The sequence below is a fragment of the Porites lutea genome, chromosome 8, assembly GCF_958299795.1.
Source record: "Porites lutea chromosome 8, jaPorLute2.1, whole genome shotgun sequence".
Classification (NCBI taxonomy): Eukaryota; Metazoa; Cnidaria; class Anthozoa; order Scleractinia; family Poritidae; genus Porites; species Porites lutea.
Window position 1 is genome coordinate 11,977,893 of NC_133208.1, and position 19,654 is coordinate 11,997,546.

The 19,654-nt window shown below is 39.8% G+C and overlaps 2 protein-coding genes across 2 annotated transcripts in view; one reads left to right on the top strand and one right to left on the bottom strand.

The window, feature by feature from the left end:
• Positions 1-257: 257 nt before the first annotated feature.
• Positions 258-19,654, top strand: part of LOC140946419 (uncharacterized) — a 126,474-nt gene continuing 107,077 nt past the window's right edge. The window contains exon 1 of the mRNA XM_073395534.1: positions 258-373. The gene's annotated coding sequence lies outside the window, so the exon portion shown is untranslated. The remainder of the gene's footprint in view (positions 374-19,654) is intronic.
• LOC140946326 (TATA box-binding protein-associated factor RNA polymerase I subunit A-like) lies at positions 2,913-12,054 on the bottom strand. Its single transcript, XM_073395425.1, has 4 exons — positions 11,559-12,054; positions 10,254-10,387; positions 8,793-9,080; positions 2,913-3,148 (listed from the first exon to the last, which is right to left on the bottom strand). The coding sequence occupies exons 1-4, from the start codon at positions 12,047-12,049 to the stop codon at positions 2,955-2,957; spliced, it is 1,107 nt and encodes a 368-aa protein (XP_073251526.1). The 5' UTR covers positions 12,050-12,054; the 3' UTR covers positions 2,913-2,954.

Genomic DNA, 19,654 nt, shown 5'->3' on the forward strand with positions numbered 1-19,654 from the left:
GTAACTATTTTTCCTCAAAGCATGTTAAAGTTCCCGCGCTATAGCACCGTCGCGACGACGAGCGCCATTTATGCTTGATTCTCCGGAATGTTCGGTACAATGTTTTTAATCTGCTTTATGCACCGGTACGGCGATTACAAAACCATTGCAGGATGAAACTGATCTAGGGAAAATGATGTAGAAGAGATATATTACTTTTTAAACACGTGTTGAGGAATTTTCTTTAAACAAGGTTTTCCTTTTGTCCTTTTCTTTCAGATGTGGCCGTTGGTTTTACCCGCCCCCTCGGAGCTGGAATATTTACTCTCTGAAATGTTTATATTATCTGTGCTCTGCTGTGGTCAAACACGAAGAAAGCGAAGCGAAACGTCTTGTAAGATAACGTTAATTCAAAACTATTTGCTTGACCGGTGATTAGTCTTCGAAAATCGCCTATATTGAAACTACATCTCTGTATTTCTCACCTCCTGACCCGTCTTTTGAAATTCAATCCTACGCTCAGTACGGCGATGTAATTGATATGTAACGCAACGTAATTTGGTATCCTGCCCAGAAGTCCCTCAAACGTTAACCCTCAACAAACCGTACTTCTTGTTTGTAACCTTTATCCTTATTTAACCCTAAACCTTGGCTCAACTTTAGCTATCCACCCTAACCAGCTTAACGTAACACCCTTTTCCTGACAAGGCGAACGTTTAACTCAGTCGATCAACTCATGTGTTATGACCATTGAAATCAGTTGAGACTGCTCGTCTAACCCTAACCCTCCAACCTAACCCTAACCTATTCCTAACCCTAACCCTAACCTATTCCTAACCCTAACCCCAACCTCGACCTAATCTGATTTCTAATCCTAACCCTATCCCTAGTCCTTACCTTAACCTTAACCCTAACCCTAACTCTTCCTCCCCCTCCCCCCCCCCCCTGCTCTTTCATTTAGTAGTACACAGTAAAAACTAAGTAATAGGTGCTTTTCGAAGTTAGCTCAAAAGGCTCTTATAAATTTTCTGTTTCTTGGAAATTAAGCTGTTTAGGTTCTCTGGTTGAGAATATGCTTGTTTGAGTCAAAAGACCGCATAATTTTAAGTACGGAACCGGGCTCTCCGCGGTATATGCAAAATGACATTGATCTACTTGGTACCAGATTATAAGTGAGTCATGGTTAAGTTCTAAGAAGAATATAACACTCTGCTTAGCCATGACTGCAAGACCGATTTTGCAACCAAAATATTGGATCCTTCACCAGTCGCTTAGGTATAGCTGTTAACAAGGGCTCACCAAGAGAGCTATTGCCGTAAACTAAACTTTAGTCTGTTCTTTTCATGTAACATCCAGAATCAGCTAGTGATTGGTTTTTTAAACAAGAAGCTGATTGGATGATTTATCTGGCCTGCGTCGTGAGAGGACAACTTGATCCTGTCATTCGGTTTCAAAGATGAACGTAAAAGCGAACAAGACTTCAAAATAAAATATAGCATGTACAGATACTGAAATGCAGTTTCAGTGGGCTATGCAAAATATTTCACAATTATTCCTGGAGCCCGATTGGGCTCTGATTCAATAGCGGCCGAACGGGTTATTGACTCAGAGGCCATGAGGGCGAGAGGAATAATTATTGTTTTAGTAAAATCCAACTAGTTGGTCAAAAATGTCGAGAATAAAAAAAAATTACCTAGTTAAAGCTAGATTTTAGTCATTTTTGCCGCCAAAAAGCCTTCACTTTTCGCTACTAGTGGGCTATAACATATAGCCTAGTATAGTAGCTCAACCAGTCACAACGCAGCACTGATAATAGACCACTACAGGAGCTCCTGACCACTAGTTGGACTTTACTAATATTCAATAGTCATGAGGACTATAACACTTCATACAATACATGCAGGTGGACGAGAAAATTATACAAAAAGTAACCAAAAAAAATGTTAACAGAACTCTAACAGGCAATAGAGGTCATGGAGAGAACAAATGTAACTGTCATTTTAACTAATATTAGAACATCAAAGTCAACATGCTACTTGCTTCATGATTAATTACACTCAAAAACACATACAACTATAATTCCATTTTCAATTTTGTTACAAATTTTGGCTTCACCAGCTAAAAAAATACGAAAAATAGGAGGTTTTAGTTTAAAAATAGGAGAAAATAGGAATAGGCTCAAAAAATAGGAAAAAATAGGAACTGGACACCCTGAGAAGGGCACCCCCTTGCGGGAGGCAATTCTCACTCGCTCTACTAGCCCTGACGTAGACCTGATGAAAACAAGACGCGTATACTGTACGCGTTTGGTGGTCATATATTTTCCACGCTGAGTTTATAGCTCCTTTTAAACCAAGTATAAAATAGAAAAGACAGTCGTTTCGGCTTTCAATGAAAGCAAACTTCATGATGAAAAAGGAGGGAGCCCCTCCACTCAGAAGTCGCTCCAACTACCCTTCCTTGCCCTTCTAGGAGATTCGTCCGCCATTTTGTCTTTTTTCGTCATAGACGCAATTCATTCATATTTTGATTAGGCCTCAGGCAGCCCAATAATAAGGGACTAGTTTTTCTTTAAAAGTTTTATTTGAAACCGTTTAAAAAATGTGGAATTACCCATTGTCTACATCTAAGGCCAACAAAACATTCTCCTACCAGCGTCACGAAAACGTCCCCCGTTTTACAAAGAAAGAAAACTACACCATTACGAGCCGATTACCAATTACTCAGATTACTGATTTTAAGAAAACGGCAAAGGAGCGCAGAAAAAAGTTTGTCCCTTAGCCGCCATTTTTTTTTGTCGTTTGTGGTTAAGTCCGCGGAGGCAATTTTTTTTTCCATGGGAGATTATAGTTACAAAAATAAAAGAAAACGAGAAAGGGTTGACTCAAAGTTATAGCACAAATGAAGGTTCCGGGTAATCAGCTCCTCACAGGTACATCAAAAGGATTTACAATTTATTTAACTCAGTCTGTACATTATAAAACTTTTCTCTTTGTTGAGGGAGACTTCTCTTCATGCAATTTGGAGCCATTTTTGTTTTTTCTCTTGAGGGGCGATGGTGAATCAGTGAATAGTGTTATAGTTTTTCTTTTTCTTGGTGATGCTGTGTCACTGTAAGATGAGTTGTCCTGTGACTCTTGCCTCTTCACAGCCTTGGTGAAAGGGTTTTCTTTGAAACAAAGAGACAAAACGTCAAGTGCCTTTCAGACAAATGCAACATTTTCGCAGCATTTGTGCTGTTACCAGAGGCGTAGCCAGCTTTTGGACTAGTTGTAGGCCTGGCTGACTTTCATTTCCACATATCCTGAAAATTGCACGCATGACTAGTTAATGCACTGACCTCACCAACACTTTAAGATCTCAAGCTTTTTAGCTCACCCCAACAACGCATAATTTATTACAAGCGGAAGAGTGATCAAACCAAAAATTTGTAAGCCTGGGCCTACAGGTCTAAGAGCTGTCTATGCCCCTGGTTACAACATTTCTTTGTTGTCAAAATGTTAACCCTTTAAACCCTAATACCCACATACAAATTCTCTGCACTGATCTCCATACATTTCCTTACAAAATCAGTTGAGAGAATTCGATGAAAGATCAAACCATTTTCTCTCTGTGGATCATTTTACCAGTTCCCACAACCTCTTCTCATAATTATTTGTTGATGCTGTTGGGAGAAAATGGATGTTGATAACTCTCGGGACTTCAAGGGTTAAACAAGTTTGTTATACTGTACTTGAAAAGAGGAATGTAGTGTTTGGCTGCAAATAATATTCTGCTCATGCGTAAAGGAAACCTTGTTTTCTCCTTCTTGCCATCGCTCTTGCGTGAAAATGGCAGATCGCTTGGCTTCCCAAGGATATTCATTAAAAAAACAAACTCGGTGATCGAATGATAAAACAATTATTGAACTCGGTTATCGCAAAATATCGTGATTTGTCATTGTCTCGCACGCCACAGACAAATCACATTGCTCAACCTCGTCCAATAATTGTTAATTATTTTGCAAGCTATTCTCGCTGATCGTTGCGGATCACCTTTTAGCTTTGTGTTGGAGAAACTTTGCGGATTCTTGCTCCCTCTCCTCCCTCCCCGCTGTCATGTCTAGGTGCGCAGGTAAGTATGTCACTTGATAAGTATCTCTTCCACTGAGTATTTTCTCAGTGTGACGGTGCCAGTTAGCAGCTGCTCGCAAGGGTGGTTCCCGCTTCCAGGGTTGCCTGGTTACCTCCTTGCCTTATTTTTGGCATTTGGCGTCCCGCGCTAACCTTTGCGTGGTTGGCTTATAGAACGAGGAATATTCATAATAATTATTAGCGCGTTTTTTCTTGGTGTAAAAGGCAACTTGTTTTGCCTGGTTGGCTTGTAGAACGAGGAATATTCATAGTAATTATTAGCGCGTTTCTACTTAGTGTAAAAGCTAGGCAACTTGTTTTGCGTGGTTGGCTTATAGAACGAGGAATATTCATAGTAATTATTAAGGCGTTTTTACTTGGTGTAAAAGACAACTTGTTTTGCGTGGTTGGCTTATAGAACGAGGAATATTCATAATAATTATTAGCGCGTTTCTACTTGGTGTAAAAGGCAACTTGTTTTGCGTGGTTGGCTTATAGAACGAGGAATATTCATAATAATTATAGTGCGCTTTTACTTGGTGTAAAAGCGAACTTGTCATTGCGTGGTTGGCTTATAGAACGAGGAATATTCATAATAATTATAGTGCGCTTTTACTTGGTGTAAAAGCGAACTAGTCATTGCGTGGTTGGCTTATAGAACGAGGAATATTCATAATAATTATTAGCGCGTTTCTACTTGGTGTAAAAGCGAACTTGTTTTGCACCAATAGAACCATTGGAATGGCATCATTTTCCATTGGTACAAATCGTACCACTGGTACCAATGGACCATTGGAATTGCCCTGTACCCAGCCAGGTCACAGGGGAAAATAATCAAAGTCCCCTTGATGAGATGCATATTCACCAACAGAACCATTGGAATGACACCCTTTTCTATTGGTACCATTGGTACCAAGTGGCTGGGTACAGGGCAATTCCAATGGTCCATTGGTACCAATGGTACGATTGGTACCAATGGAAAAGCACCCTATTCCAATGGTTCTATTGGTGACTATGCATCTCATTAAGGGGACTTAGATTATTTTGTCATGTGGTGTGGCTGGGTACAGGGCAATTCCGATGGTCCATTGGTACCAATGGTACGATTAGTACCAATGGAAAAGCACCCTATTCCAATGGTTCTATTGGTGACTATGCATCTCATTAAGGGGACTTAGATTATTTTCTCATGTGGTCCGGCTGGGTACAGGGCAATTCCGATGGTCCATTGGTACCAATGGTACGATTGGTACCAATAGAAAAGCACCCTATTCCAATGGTTCTATTGGTGACTATGCATCTTATTAAGGGGACTTAGATAATTTTCTCATGTGGTCTGGCTGGGTAGAGGGCAATTCCAATGGTCCATTGGTACCAATGGTGCGATTGGTACCAATGGAAAAGCACCCTATTCCAATGGTTCTATTGGTGACTATGCATCTCATTAGGGGGACTCAGATTATTTTGTCATGTGGTGTGGCTGGGTACAGGGCAATTCCGATGGTCCATTGGTACCAATGGTACGATTGGTACCAATAGAAAAGCACCCTATTCCAATGGTTCTATTGGTGACTATGCATCTCATTGGGGGGGCTTAGATTATTTTCTCATGTGATCTAGCTGGGTACAGGGCAATTCCAAAAATTCCAAAAATCCGAAAATTTTAGGCTTTTTTTATCTAAGGAAAATAGTGTAACCTGTGTAGTAAAATATGAAAATCAAACTTCAGAAAATCGTAGGGAATTTATTAGAGAAGCTTCGAAAATTGTACATGAATGGAACGTTCATCTAGCAATTTTTTACAGAAAACGGTCTTTGGGTGTCCCTGGCTAAATAATAGTCAAATTTCTAAAAAGAAGAGTACTTACTTTTCCTAGGTTCTCTGGCAACAATGTCCAATCCAGATTGTTTTCGTAACATTTTTCCAAATCGACGTCCAATCTTTGCATACGGGCAGCCATGACTTTACGGAAGTTTCGAAAATCACGCAGGTGTGTAGACTGAAGCGACAACAAGCCAGCGAAATTACAACGTGCTCAGTTTATCCCTAATAGACGTGAACACAATCACTCGAACTTCTAATGTCCCTAGAGTGCTATCACGCCTCATCCAATAAAAAGGTGAGATAACAGTTAGGTCGCTTCATTTTCAGAATAACAAAGAATACCGAAAAAGTGAGAAAATTGCATAATCCTTACAAACAGTAATAAGACAATAAGAACAATAAAAAATCTCAAAGTGATGTGAAATGTTGCTCACATAACGATGCGTGTTTATAAATCTACACTCACTATCGGCGTGGTCTCAGTTCACGGTTATACGATCAGTTGGAACATGGCTATGATATCTATGTACCGAGAAGAAATACGACTGCTATCTCGGCAAGAAGTCGTGGAAGAAAGGAAACAGCTATTCCGACTGCTCAACGGCGACGCCTTTTTTCCAGAGAAATCGTGGCCTAAGGATATTCGCCTCATATTCTGAAGAAACCAATGGGTGATAAGGAAACATTCAAACTTCTGCTGTTTTTCCACGGCAACGGGTGCAATCCTGAAATCATCAGTAGATGGATTCTTCTAGCTCAGTCCTGGGCCTCATCGCAAGCTACAGCCGAGAAAAGAGCACGGCAAATACAATTTGTCAACGACAACGTTGACAGTAAAAGACATCAATGGTTTTACTACGACCTTGATTATAGCAAACTGTTGTACCTCAATGGGTTACCACGACAAACCCCACGTCAACAGTGAAAAGTGACTTCAGTCCCTTGAATATAAAACGGCTCTTTTAGGAACCACCAAATACAATACAAAGTCATAACCAACAGCATGATATAACCATCCTTTTCGGAAACTCCTCATTGAAAACTTGTTTTGGTTTAAACACTTCCATGTAGATAATGACATTGCGCTAAGTAATTTCAGAAGTTAATTTCACAGTGCCTTTCCGCGTTGTTTCGGGTTCTTTTAAACAAGTAAGAATTACCAAGAAATAGTGCTTGTGTACAGGAAAGAAGACATTCATATGTCATGTTGTTGTTTGCTCGTGAATCACAATAAACAGAACGAACACGAGAGTGACGCGTTACCTTTCAATTTTATAATGTTCGTACGATGTTTGTTATACTCGCAGCATCTTGAGATATTATTAGCGCTAGATATATACGTCGCCCTCGCTTTGTAACTATTAGCGCGTTTCCACTTTGCGTGAAAGCGAACTTGTTTTGCGTCGTTAGCCTATAGAACGAGGAATATTCATAATAATTATTAGCGCGTCTTTTCTTGGTGTAAAAGGCAACTTGTTTTGCGTGGTTGGCTTATAAAACGAGGAATATTCATAATAATTATTAACGCGTTTTTTCTTGGTGTAGAAGGTAACTTGTTTTGCGTGGTTGGCTTATAGAACGAGGAATATTCATAATAATTATTAGCGCGTTTTTTCTTGGTGTAAAAGGCAACTTGTTTTGCCTGGTTGGCTTGTAGAACGAGGAATATTCATAGTAATTATTAGCGCGTTTCTACTTAGTGTAAAAGCTAGGCAACTTGTTTTGCGTGGTTGGCTTATAGAACGAGGAATATTCATAGTAATTATTAAGGCGTTTTTACTTGGTGTAAAAGACAACTTGTTTTGCGTGGTTGGCTTATAGAACGAGGAATATTTATAATAATTATTAGCGCGTTTCTACTTGGTGTAAAAGGCAACTTGTTTTGCGTGGTTGGCTTATAGAACGAGGAATATTCATAATAATTATAGTGCGCTTTTACTTGGTGTAAAAGCGAACTTGTCATTGCGTGGTTGGCTTATAGAACGAGGAATATTCATAATAATTATTAGCGCGTTTCTACTTGGTGTAAAAGCGAACTTGTTTTGCACCAATAGAACCATCGGAATGGCATCATTTTCCATTGGTACAAATCGTACCATTGGTACCAATGGACCATTGGAATTGCCCTGTACCCAGCCAGCTCACAGGGGAAAATAATCAAAGTCCCCTTGATGAGATGCATATTCACCAACAGAACCATTGGAATGACACCCTTTTCTATTGGTACCATTGGTACCAATGGACCATCAGTTTGACGAATCGTATCCGTTTGTGTATATTGGACATGTGTGTCCAGCAGCAGTTCCAGGCCAAAGAAGGGGTTGTTCCACCCCCACCACCACTCCTTCAGGAGTCCCCGTTTGTTGTCGAATTATGAAAACATTCCCTCAAAATACATTGCGAGAATGTGGTGAGGAGTTGAAAAGAACTTTACGAAAAGTAAGACCACTTTATAATCTTGTACAAACAGCCATTAAGAGTTCTATAACCAAACTTCCTTCACCCAGAAAAACTTTGTTGAGATAAACTAAGGGTGCTTTTTATTTGTCAGAGCTGACCGGCCAGACCATTCTCATCATAATGAGAATTTCACTTATAATCTAAACTACATCCAGATCTATCAAATCCTAAATATTAGGCACGAAGGAGATGGTTTTTCAGCAAAAACTCTTGGAAAAAGTTTATTTAATTTACAAAATGACTGGCCTGGTCATGGTCTGGCCGGCCAGTTCTGACTTTTGGAAAGCACCCTCACTGTTGATGTTGCTGAGATAAGATTCAAATTATGTCAAACTTTAATGTTGACATGGTGGCAAGCAGCCACTTTTTAAAGATTAATGATGATGCCAACTCAAATAAAATTATAGTAACCATACTTTTCCCGAGGAGCCATCTTGCTGCATCAGCTTTGTGTTGGGCCAGTTGCCAGTCAGTCTCTGACACTTGATCTTTCGAAGGTACCAGATCCTGACGAAAGTGATATTGTGGCCACCAATCAGATCGGTCGTTCCAAAGCTCCCCCAAACTATTCTTCTCATGTGTGGCAAAATACATGTGAAGAGTCTCAGCAAATGCTTCCCAATCTTTGATACTCTGCCGGCAAGCTGCATGGTCGAGCTTAATGAAAAAAGCTGCCAGTGCATCAAGAAGTCCTTTTGATTGATCTGCAGAGTAGAAGAATAAAAATACATCTAGAAACCCACTTAATTCAGAAGTTAAGGGACAAGGTGTCCATATTCAGTAGGCTCAAGAAAATTTCTTTTTCAGGCACAAATAAGCAACAGAACAATGTAATGTCTAAGCTTAAAATTGAACACAAACTGAAAAAACTCTCTTTCGTTTGAATAGTTTCACTTCTAAAATTTATGTTTGGTCAGTACTTTTGACGCAATAAACTGACCATTTGAAATGGTTTGTGACTAAAAATTGCTCATGGTTAATACAGGTTTCATTAACTTTATTCAAGGACTTTTCCAGGACTTAAAAACAAAATTCAAAGAGTTCATTTTCTCAGGCGCTTACATTATTGTCTCACAAAATATTGCATTTGCACAGTCATGACAAAAAACAATACCTGTAAGGGCAAATAACAATACTAAAGCTAAAGGATAGCAGCTATTTCAGAGCTGAATAAATTTCACACTTGAAGCTACAGCTGTAAAAAAAAACTATATATCCCTCATGGTTTTGTAGGCTTAGAGGGGGGCTGAAGAATACACTTAATTAGATACTTTGAGTAAAAAACACCAAATTGTCCTTATACAGAAAGTTTTTCATTGTTCAAGACTTCAGGACCCTGTTGTTGCCACTATGAAGCAGATGGTCCAAATTTCTACAATTTTCTCTGTGAAATACTTCTGCCACCCAAATTTATCACTAAAAGCATTTCTTGATCACCAAAACAGCCACAAATCAACAGCCTAGGCTAGCTTGATGACGTTATATTTCGGGCACTAATTAAGAGATACAAAGAAATATGGCCACCTGGTGTTTTTGCTTGCTGTTGGATCTACCCACTTTCAAAGCGCAATGCAAATTTTGACAAAATTACAAATGTTCACTAGGCCTTATGGCCTTGGTTTTGTGAGGAATTATAGTGCTGAGCAATAAACAGCGTCAAGTTGTGAAAAAGTCGTCCATGGAAATAAAAGACTGAAGTGTGAATTACAGTACCTCACAATAAATATAAAAGGGAAAACAGAAAATATGCGCAAACTTCTTGAGGGAATGATCAAAAAATCATCCCTGAGTTTACGAGCCAGAACCACAAGTCCTCCTCAAAAAAGATGCATCATTTTGGTCAGTACAAGTCTCATCTTCTTACAGTTTTTACTCACCAGTCTCATGCATCTTAAGCTTGATGTACTCCTCACTCAGTTCACTTGTTGGATCAATATGAAGTAAGCCCTCCAGCACATTACAAAGTTCTAGTCTGTCTGTTTTTTCCTCTTTGAGGAAGTAATACAAATACCTTAAAATAACAATGTAATTTATCATGGTCAGAAAAGTGTGATCTTGTTGCTAAGAAAGAAGTTGAGTGTAACAAAATAAGAAAAATAATATTAATGTTTTTCTCACACACCACTGGGGGCCTGTGTAGTGGTTACGTGACCAAAAGGCAGGCAGTTGCTTTTGTTGTGTCTGCCATTACTGACCTTCCCACCCATCCACCCTAAGATTTCAGTTTTGTAGGCTGTTGGTGCCCCACTTTTCTAAGGGGTGTGTTATGTGTACATTTTTATGAATATTTTGGAATAAAGGTCAGGCTGCGGCAGAGGGCTTGGCATGGCTACCATTGGTGTGTGAGAAAGCCATACTATGGCCTGAAATGCCACTATCAGTTTATTGACTTAATTCATATACTTCCACATTCTATAGCTTTAACAATGTTTTCAAAGGCCAGGGATGCAAATACTATATAAGATGACTATTAAATAGGGTAAACAGGTAGACCATTATAGGGGTATCTTTGCAATAACTTATTATGATGTGCTCCACTTCAGCATTTTACAAACATTGTAACGTCTTTTAACATAATTAAATCAAACGTGAAAAGGTGAAAATACTAACAGCAAATGATCAAAGGGAACCACAAGGACATACATGTATGTCAGATTATGCAGGCACTGCATAACAAGGAACTACACTGTAAGTCCAACAATGACCAGATGGGGTGGGGGCCAAGACCTGGCCTCTGTATATGCTGTGGTTCAATTTCATCCCAAGGTTAAATTTTCTTTCCCTTATTTAAACTAATTATAAATCATACATTACCTTACCCAAGAACCAAGAGAAATAAAATTTTAAACCAAGGATAAAATTGAAACACAACATATACACAAGGGCATACTTAGGAATGGTGACTTGAAGGATGATCAAATCACTGAAACAATGAAGATCAAAATTCACCAGTCCAATTTAATGGCTTAATGAAGACTGACTAAAAGTACAAGTAGTTTATATATACATGTACAGTACACCTCAAGTGAAATACCATATCACGTGACTATAGTTATACCCATAAAATATGAACTTGTACATTGGGAGTTCATTCATATATTTAACTGTATATATCCACTAGGATGAGCAACAAAAACTATTTTTTCTAGACATTAACAGTGCTCCTGTGAGATCACATGTACCTGTGAGCATTAGGATTTTCTGGATTTTTCTCCTTGTATCTGAGTAAGACCTTCCTAGCTTCATCATCTTTGTTATAATATTTCAACATCTCAATTTGTCTTGTTACAAAAATATCCCACACTCCACTGTGTTCCACTAGACCAGCAAACAAAAGTAATGCCTGTTTTCCATGAAAATCCATCTGTCGCTTAAGGTTTGTTAAAGATGCACTGTCAGAAATGTGACTCATTTCTTCAATATCTTCCCCCTCTACATCCCTCTTCTCCAACTGGATTCTGCTTTTTTTCCACGAGAGATAAGCAAAGAGTCCTGAGTATGCTCTTAGAAGAGGACATGATGAGAATGATTTGTGTGAAAGCTTTGAAGTTAACAGCTCCTGTGCTTCTGTAATGTCTGCATTTTGCTTCACTAAATACATAGCAAAGTCCAACAAGAGTTCCTTTCGAAATGGAACACAAATCACAAACATATTCTTGATGAACTGATTCATGTGGGCGTAGCCTCCTGGTCGGTTATGCATCAATACCTCACATCCAGTCTAAAGAAAAAAGAGCGTGTCATAATACAGTAAAACCTTCATTAGGTGTCCATCAGCTTAGGAAAGTGGCGGTTAAAGGGTGGTTCAATTGACAATGACTTACAGACAACTTTGTTGGCCAGGACTCTAGTGACTAACTGGGGTGGAGGACTAACAGCGTTAGTAGAGCAGAGCTGTCGCTAAAATTTGAAGTTGCTGGGTACATGCAAGGGAAGGGAATTGTACAGCTTGAAAATTCTTTTAGTTCTGTTTTCCTTTTGTTTCCTATACGAGTAGCTGGGGCGCACTTTCATAGTAGCCAGGGAAAATCCCCGGCCCCTGGCTCTTAAGGTACGATTCGCAACGATGATTTTCAGTGCAACAAAGCGTTGCAATATTGGAACATTGCTGTAACTGTTTCAAACAATCTCGAAGCAATGTTGCAATGCTGTGTTGTGCTAAAAAGCATTGTTGCGAATCGTCTTGTGTAACATCACCTTTAGTGACAGCCCTGGTAGAGTACTTGACTGCAGAGCAGGAGGTCGCGGGTTCAAACCCTAGGGATGGACCAGGCTCAGGGTCTTAAAGAAACTGGGAATTGAAGATTCTGGCTTCGCCCTGCAAACGGCTAGACTTTTGTGTAGCTTGGATGACCATGTAAAATGGCGTTTCTTTCTCCAGGAGGAGACATAAGATTCCTGTCCTCAACAGACCATTTCTGAGTTGCCCATAGCCTCTTTTTCAAGGTGAGACTAAGTGCGAAGTCATTGAATTCTTGCTGTTTCAAACTTCATCGCCGGCATCTACTTCAATTTGTCAAATAGTGGCGAATTTATGGAGTTGAATTCTGAAGACTGAATCTAAGTGCAGAACAAGAAATTAAAAGGTTGCCTGAGTTGCGTTCCTGTCCTCTAAAAACGTGAAATAAGGAAGTCGCGCAATTAACGACAATAGGGACCTTAAGATCCGAGGACGGCGACGGCAGCAAAAACGTCGTTGAAAAAGTAAATTCGCGTTCTTTCAATCTTCATCGCGATTAACTTTGTCAAATTTAGGTGAACCCTCCTAAAGTTGAATTCCTACGAACCACAACCAAGTTCAGAAACAGAGAGGAACTTTAGCCTGTTCCAGGCGTTCACTTAACTCGCTCCCCACTTACCGCCGCGCTCTACTATATCATGGCCCGGAACAGGCTGGAGGAAATTCTTGTCGTCGCTTGTGTACTTCCTCTCTAAAGCGTGAAATTAGGCATTTTCACGTCGTAGTCGTGTAGTGACGGCAAGGAAATGTACAAAAAGCGTGATGCACATGCAAAATTGTTGTTTTGGTTATTAGACCTATTGCTTTTTTGACGTCCTCGTTGCCGTCGCCGTCGTCGGATCTTTAGGTCCCTAATTAGTCAGGAAATACGCATTGAGACTGGCTAAGGCGGATGGTGGGTGTTGCAGCTGACTCCTGACGTACATTAATATAAACTACTGATATGATGAAACTTTCTGAAAATTTTTTTATTGCATATAGCTAGCTTTTTATTATTAAAAAGGTTATATTTTAGTGTCCCCAATAAGCTATTTGGCTAAATTCCTTGTCAGTGTATAATGTAAAAAAAAAAAACAACGTGCAAACAAGCGTGATGGGCGTGCGAAGTTGTTAAGTGTGTTTCTCTAATCTTTTTTCGCCGTTCTTGTGCCTCTACGGTTGCTTAAGTCTACTTCCTCAGTAATGTTGGGCATACAGGCGGTAGCAGGGCCGGAAAGATGTTCGTGAACGATCAGTTGGCTAGAGACTTAGTTTACCACGCTATACAGTACAGTACTGGACACCGAGAACAACATTCCTTTCCCAAGCTTAGCTAATCACATCACATTTCTGGAAAGTTGATCTTGACCGCAGGGTAACCTGATAATTACTCGATGTGCATGAAACACAGTTGGGGGGACAGGGGGTCACAACCTCCCGCTTCCCGTACCCCGTTCTCCCGCCTCCCGTACCTTTTTATGAGGGTCTCAATGGGGTTAACCGATAGGCGTAAAACGGCCAAAAATTTAGTCGATAGCAGTAAAATTTGAAAAATTTTAACCGTTAGCCGTAAATAGGGTTAAAAAAAGTTAACCGTAAAAGAAATTGTTCCCTAGATTTGCTACTTTTAAGGAAGGTATTAAACTCACTTATGGTTGCGTTTTTTATTTCGCGGCTAGTGTGGCTCCGTACGCACGTTAGGTAAAGCGCCTTTTAGGTGAAGACCAAGATCCATTTCCATTTCCGCCGCTCTCTCGGGGAACTAATTTTTTTTTCCATAGCGAAAGTGTGGCTTCTTGCTGGGGATTAATATTTGCGATTTTCAGGTGGCTGAACCCTCGAAACACTAGTGAAACAACACGAAGAGATCTCACTGCTTGTAAAACAAGTTGCCGATAAACAACATTTCCCTGTTTTTCTCTGACGCTACGGTAGACATTGCCATGCCTAGTCCCTGTACGGCGTCTTCCCACACAATTTCGGTCAAGGCATTTCGGTGGCGAACTCGCTCGGACCACTTGACCCGAAACGCATGAGCCGCGCGAAATAATAAGGCCTACGGACAAGGCAAAACAGCTGACAGTGGTTCCGTACAGTCCTTTCGCTACCATTAAAAACACTGGACACGAGAATTTTGTCATTGGCCGTTTTGACATTAGGACTAGAAACGGATTATCCGTCTGAGAATAGTCTGTGTACAGTCCCCCCTTCCCGACAGACACCCCCTCTCCGATTTTTTTTCTGAGGGGAAGGGGCGGTTGTACACAGGCTATCTGGAACGGATAATCCCGTCTTCAAACTATCCGTCGAAGTTGAAGGATAAAGTCAGCGGGCAGTCTGTTGTAATGAATGTCGCGCCCCGGCCTTGAGTTAGGCGTTCGCGTGTGTGCTTTGCTTTTTCACAAAGATTATTTTTAAATTGACAATTGACATTTTTATGTGTAAAATAATATTAGAAGTGGAATACTTCATAAAAAGTATGATCTATCAAATGTTAAAATTTTTCAAAAGAATAGCTTATTTCATATCCCGAGATGATCCTAAGACCTTTATTTTGCTTTAAAGATACAAAAAATACAGGTTAATTAATATTTAATTTCTTGAAACAAAAGAAGTTAATTTTTAACTTTTTTGTTAACCGTAACTGAAAAAAATTAGCCGATAGCCGTAAAAGAGCCAAAATTTTAGCCGATAACCGTAAATGCCACCACCCCATTGAGACCATCTTTTATTCCTTTGTCTCCCGACTCCCGCACTTTATTGTGTTTTTCCCGTTATCATGTAAATTAAACAAATCAGAAGCCCGGGTTTAGTGTTAAAGATGTAGGGTAATTTGCCAAAGATGAAAATTGTTACAAGTCATTTTTCTTAGTTAAACTGAGTTTTCACTAATCTGGTTATCTAGGCTTGATCATCGCTTCTGACATCCCACTACAGCGACAATAGTCTCAGTCCACTGTGCAGTGTAATAGCTATTGCAGTTATCAAAGATGCATTAACATGCATTTAGGAGTTGTTAAAAGAACGTTGAAATAATTGAGCGGGGATCATTGTTCAGTGTATATTTGGACGAACTGTCCTCGGAGTGTGAAAGAGCTATCGCAGCCTGACAATGGGATTTCGCTTAGCGAAAAGCGAATAATAAGCCAAAGAGCCTTACCTGCCGAAAAACGGTCCTCGATTAAAGTGACGTTGAGGAGTATCTATTGCGGTTTATTATTATTTGGACAAGTTTGCTTGAATTCTGTAAAAAAGGTGATTCCATTTATCAGTGCCATTAATGTAATTTCTACAGGAAATGCTTCGCTGGAATGAACAATTTTCTAGAATACTCAAGTACAGAGGGGCAATAGGATACCTCGACTGCGTTAAATTACTTAGCTAGGTCAGAGCACGTACAGCCTCGAGCTCAGTCCGTTTATCAAAATGATTTTTAGCTAGTGTTTAGCAAAAGCGCGTTCTAAAGCAGTTTAATTTAACCGTAAGCGCCTTTATTCTGTATTTAATAGCTCGTAGTACATATACTAACCGTTACGTACTCTTTTTGAACAGCATATGGAAACATTAATTTTATTTGAAAGCACTTATAGGAAACCCTCGAGTCCATTTAAACGATTGTTTAAAACCACGATTTAAATAAAACTCGGCCTGAAGGTAAAACTTAGCTATTTTACAAGAAAGTCCACTATCGTTCGGAAAGTGTTTGACAGTCACATGAGAAAGCAAATTATTTTACAACTAACAAGCGTTAAATTAATAAGTTAAAAGTGATCCTTGCGTTAAGCAGAAATAATACGCTGAAAACAAGTTTCTAGAATATTTAGGTGAACATGCAATCGGATACATCGACTGTGTCGGGTTTAAATTCCTAAGGTATAGAACACGCCCGGGGGAGGGGCGGGGGGGGGGGGTACTCCCTTACAAGAGGCTAATAAGCTAATAGGGATGTGCCGATGGATGGGGTCGCAAATTTCCGGATTTTTGGGGTAATTAGGGATTCAAAATGGGAAGATACTCTGTTAAAAAAATCAGAAAGTTGTTGTTTATTAAATTTAAAAATGAGGTGGCATTGACCGCAGTACATTCCGCCGCTTGAAACCACGTTGATACTGTAGATGCATAAATAGAAAGTGACTAAGTTGGGATCGTGAAAAGATGGGGCTGGAGCCGATTACTCGGCTCCTGGATGGGGTCTACAATTGGCCAAAAAATAGACTATAATGGGGTAGGGGGTGTGAGAGGCAAGCGGCACATACCCAGCAAATATTAACCAAAGTACCCCCCCCCCCCCCCCCCCCGCGGGAGAACACGTACAGCTTCGGGCAAGGAAGGGAAGCTCCCTAGTCGTTGGTGGAAAGCGTGGGTGCTATAGAGATGCCAAAAAGTTACCGAAGAAACGCTGACGAAATGCGTAACACTATATGACAAAAGCAGATGCCAAAAACCAAATGCTAAATACTGTATGCCAAAAATAACACCAGCCAAAAATCAAATTAACAATTGTAAACGTGATCTATCAAGTATATCAACATACAGAAAGTCATGAAATATAAACATTAAAAATAAAAACAAAAAAACGAAGGAGAAAAGTGAATACGGTTACAGCGCCTAAACTGTTTAAAACACCTAAATTTCCGATGGAAAGGTTTTTTTTACACTAATTCAATTCATTTATGAGCTCGCTCCTAGGAGCCTTTGATTTCTTTCCCGGGTGCGAATTTGCGTTTTTTGACTTTTCTCGCATTAAAATTTTGATTTAGGGCCTCGGAGAACGTTAAATGGAAGTCAAGAAACATTGCTGAGTTCGTTTCTTTGACGGGATGATGAGCAGAAACAATTAACGAAAGCTTGCCTTTTTGAATTTCTCTCCCGCTTCCCGCCATCTTAGAGATCCCGCTTCCCGCCCTTTCGTCTTCCCTCTCCTGTACCCCTCCCGCCCCTCTGTCCCCCTCCAAAACACAAGGAAAGCTTTATGACCTCTAATAAATGTTAGACTCAGAGCGGCAAAAGTAAGATGTAGAAAGATTTTAGAATACTCCGTGCATTGCATAACCTTAGCGAAGGAAAGAAAAGAAGGAAAAAGGCAACCGATCACGTTTTAACACTACCACGAGGTTATGTGTCGTGTTTAGCCTGTCAACACTTTTTTTCGCAGCTGTTGATTGGTCACGTAGGCGTTTGAGGAGAGGGACGAAATACGAGCTCCCATAAAAAGGCCTGCGTGGGAGAATAGACCTCGCTGCGCTCCCGCCTCGGTCCGTGCGTCCTGACCTGGAGCCAAATATTTTTTCGTCCGGCCCTCCCACTCATTCAATAAGTAGTACATAGAGTATTCGTAAAACAAGCCGACTACGTGAATAATGTTTGCGGCGCGAACATCTTTGAACATTTAAAGACTACACTGGAAAGCAACCTCTGCTAACAGCTTATGTCTTGGAAACGATCTGCAAAGAAAGTCCCACAATTTTGACTTCACATGACCACATATGAACCTCTCTTTGGGTTTCCATCGAATCGTCGGTTTTTCAAGGAAATCGCCAGATATCAAGCATCGATTTGCATGGTAATGAATGATACTGGAGAGCTCGTGCAAACCACGACGACGAAAACGAGAAAATCAAAAAAAGGAAAAGGTTTAAAACCAGAACGCGTTGCACACTTGTTTTTGTTGCCATCGAAAGACTAACGTTGTCAAACTTGAACTGAATAGATCTTGATCGTTCTTTTCATATCCAGGATTGTTGTTTCATCACCTTCGATTTATTCCGACTGGACGATGAAAACGGCGGTAAATGGGGTCAGGAGACGGCGTTTATTTTTGGACAAATCCGTTAAGCCGTTATCATCAGCTGTATCATGCATGACAATGCTAATTATTTTTCATTTCTGGATGAACTACTACAATAAAGCAAAAACTGTTGTTAACGTATTGCTTGACATTAAGTCACTAAGTCATTAAGAAGAAATTAAGCTCTATCCAGTGGATAACACAATTGGTTTTCCAAATACTTATCCGATTTATCCAGTGGATAGCGCTGTCATCGGTTTGAACGACTAGCCCAGAGGTTTTATTTCTGGCGTGCAGGGGCCAACATCTAACGCGCAGGAAGAGTCTCTTACACCAAGGGTATATGTTTCAGGAAATGTATAGGAATATCGAAGTCGTTTATTTATTGTAACATACTCAAACCTGTGTAAAACAGCCACCCTTTGCTGAGGAAGGCAACTGAAAATTTTGGGAAGTTGTCCGGTGACCGTAATATACAGTGACCGCTTATTCAGGGCCGTCACATACAGGTTTGACTGTATGCAGCGATGAACATTTACCTATAAGATCAAAACAAACTTTTTTTTGCCTGAAATGTTGCGCATTGTCTCAGTTCTCGTAGCTGAAAAAGGTGCATTGGACCCAAAAACATTCAACGAACGTCATATCTATAAATAAGAGACTCTCCACTAGGGACCCTTTTAACTTCATGGTCGGCTTCTAAGGGTTAGGAGATGCTGTACTGTGTAGTTTAAACCTGCGATTCAACAAAGTGTCTGATCGATCTGTTCCTGGAGGTTTGTACCTCCGTCTCAGTCTAACAAATGAATAAATAAATAAATAATTAATTAAATAAATGAATAAATAAATAAATAAATAATGAAATGAACAATGAAATGTACATAAACACCTCTCTAATAACCAGCAACCGCTTTTTAACCTTCCCCGGTCTGCATAATTCCTCACATCTTCCTCAGCATCATTCATGCAATAATTACTAATTATAAGAAGTGGTACTATTAAACGCTCGTTCAATGATACAAGTATGAGGAGTAGTCAATTATCCTTACTTGATTAACTAGAATACTTTAAATACAGTTATGGAATGAATCACACAAGTGTGGCCAGATGAATGAACCTCAAAAATTTTGCATTTTGCGATGTATGCGTGGTTGATGTTTTTTTGACCGATTGACACAGACATATATATTGGTATTAATAAACTAAACTCTTTCCTGTTCCTGTTAAAACAAAACTCTTAATCAAGGACACGTTCCTTTTGACCTTTTCCA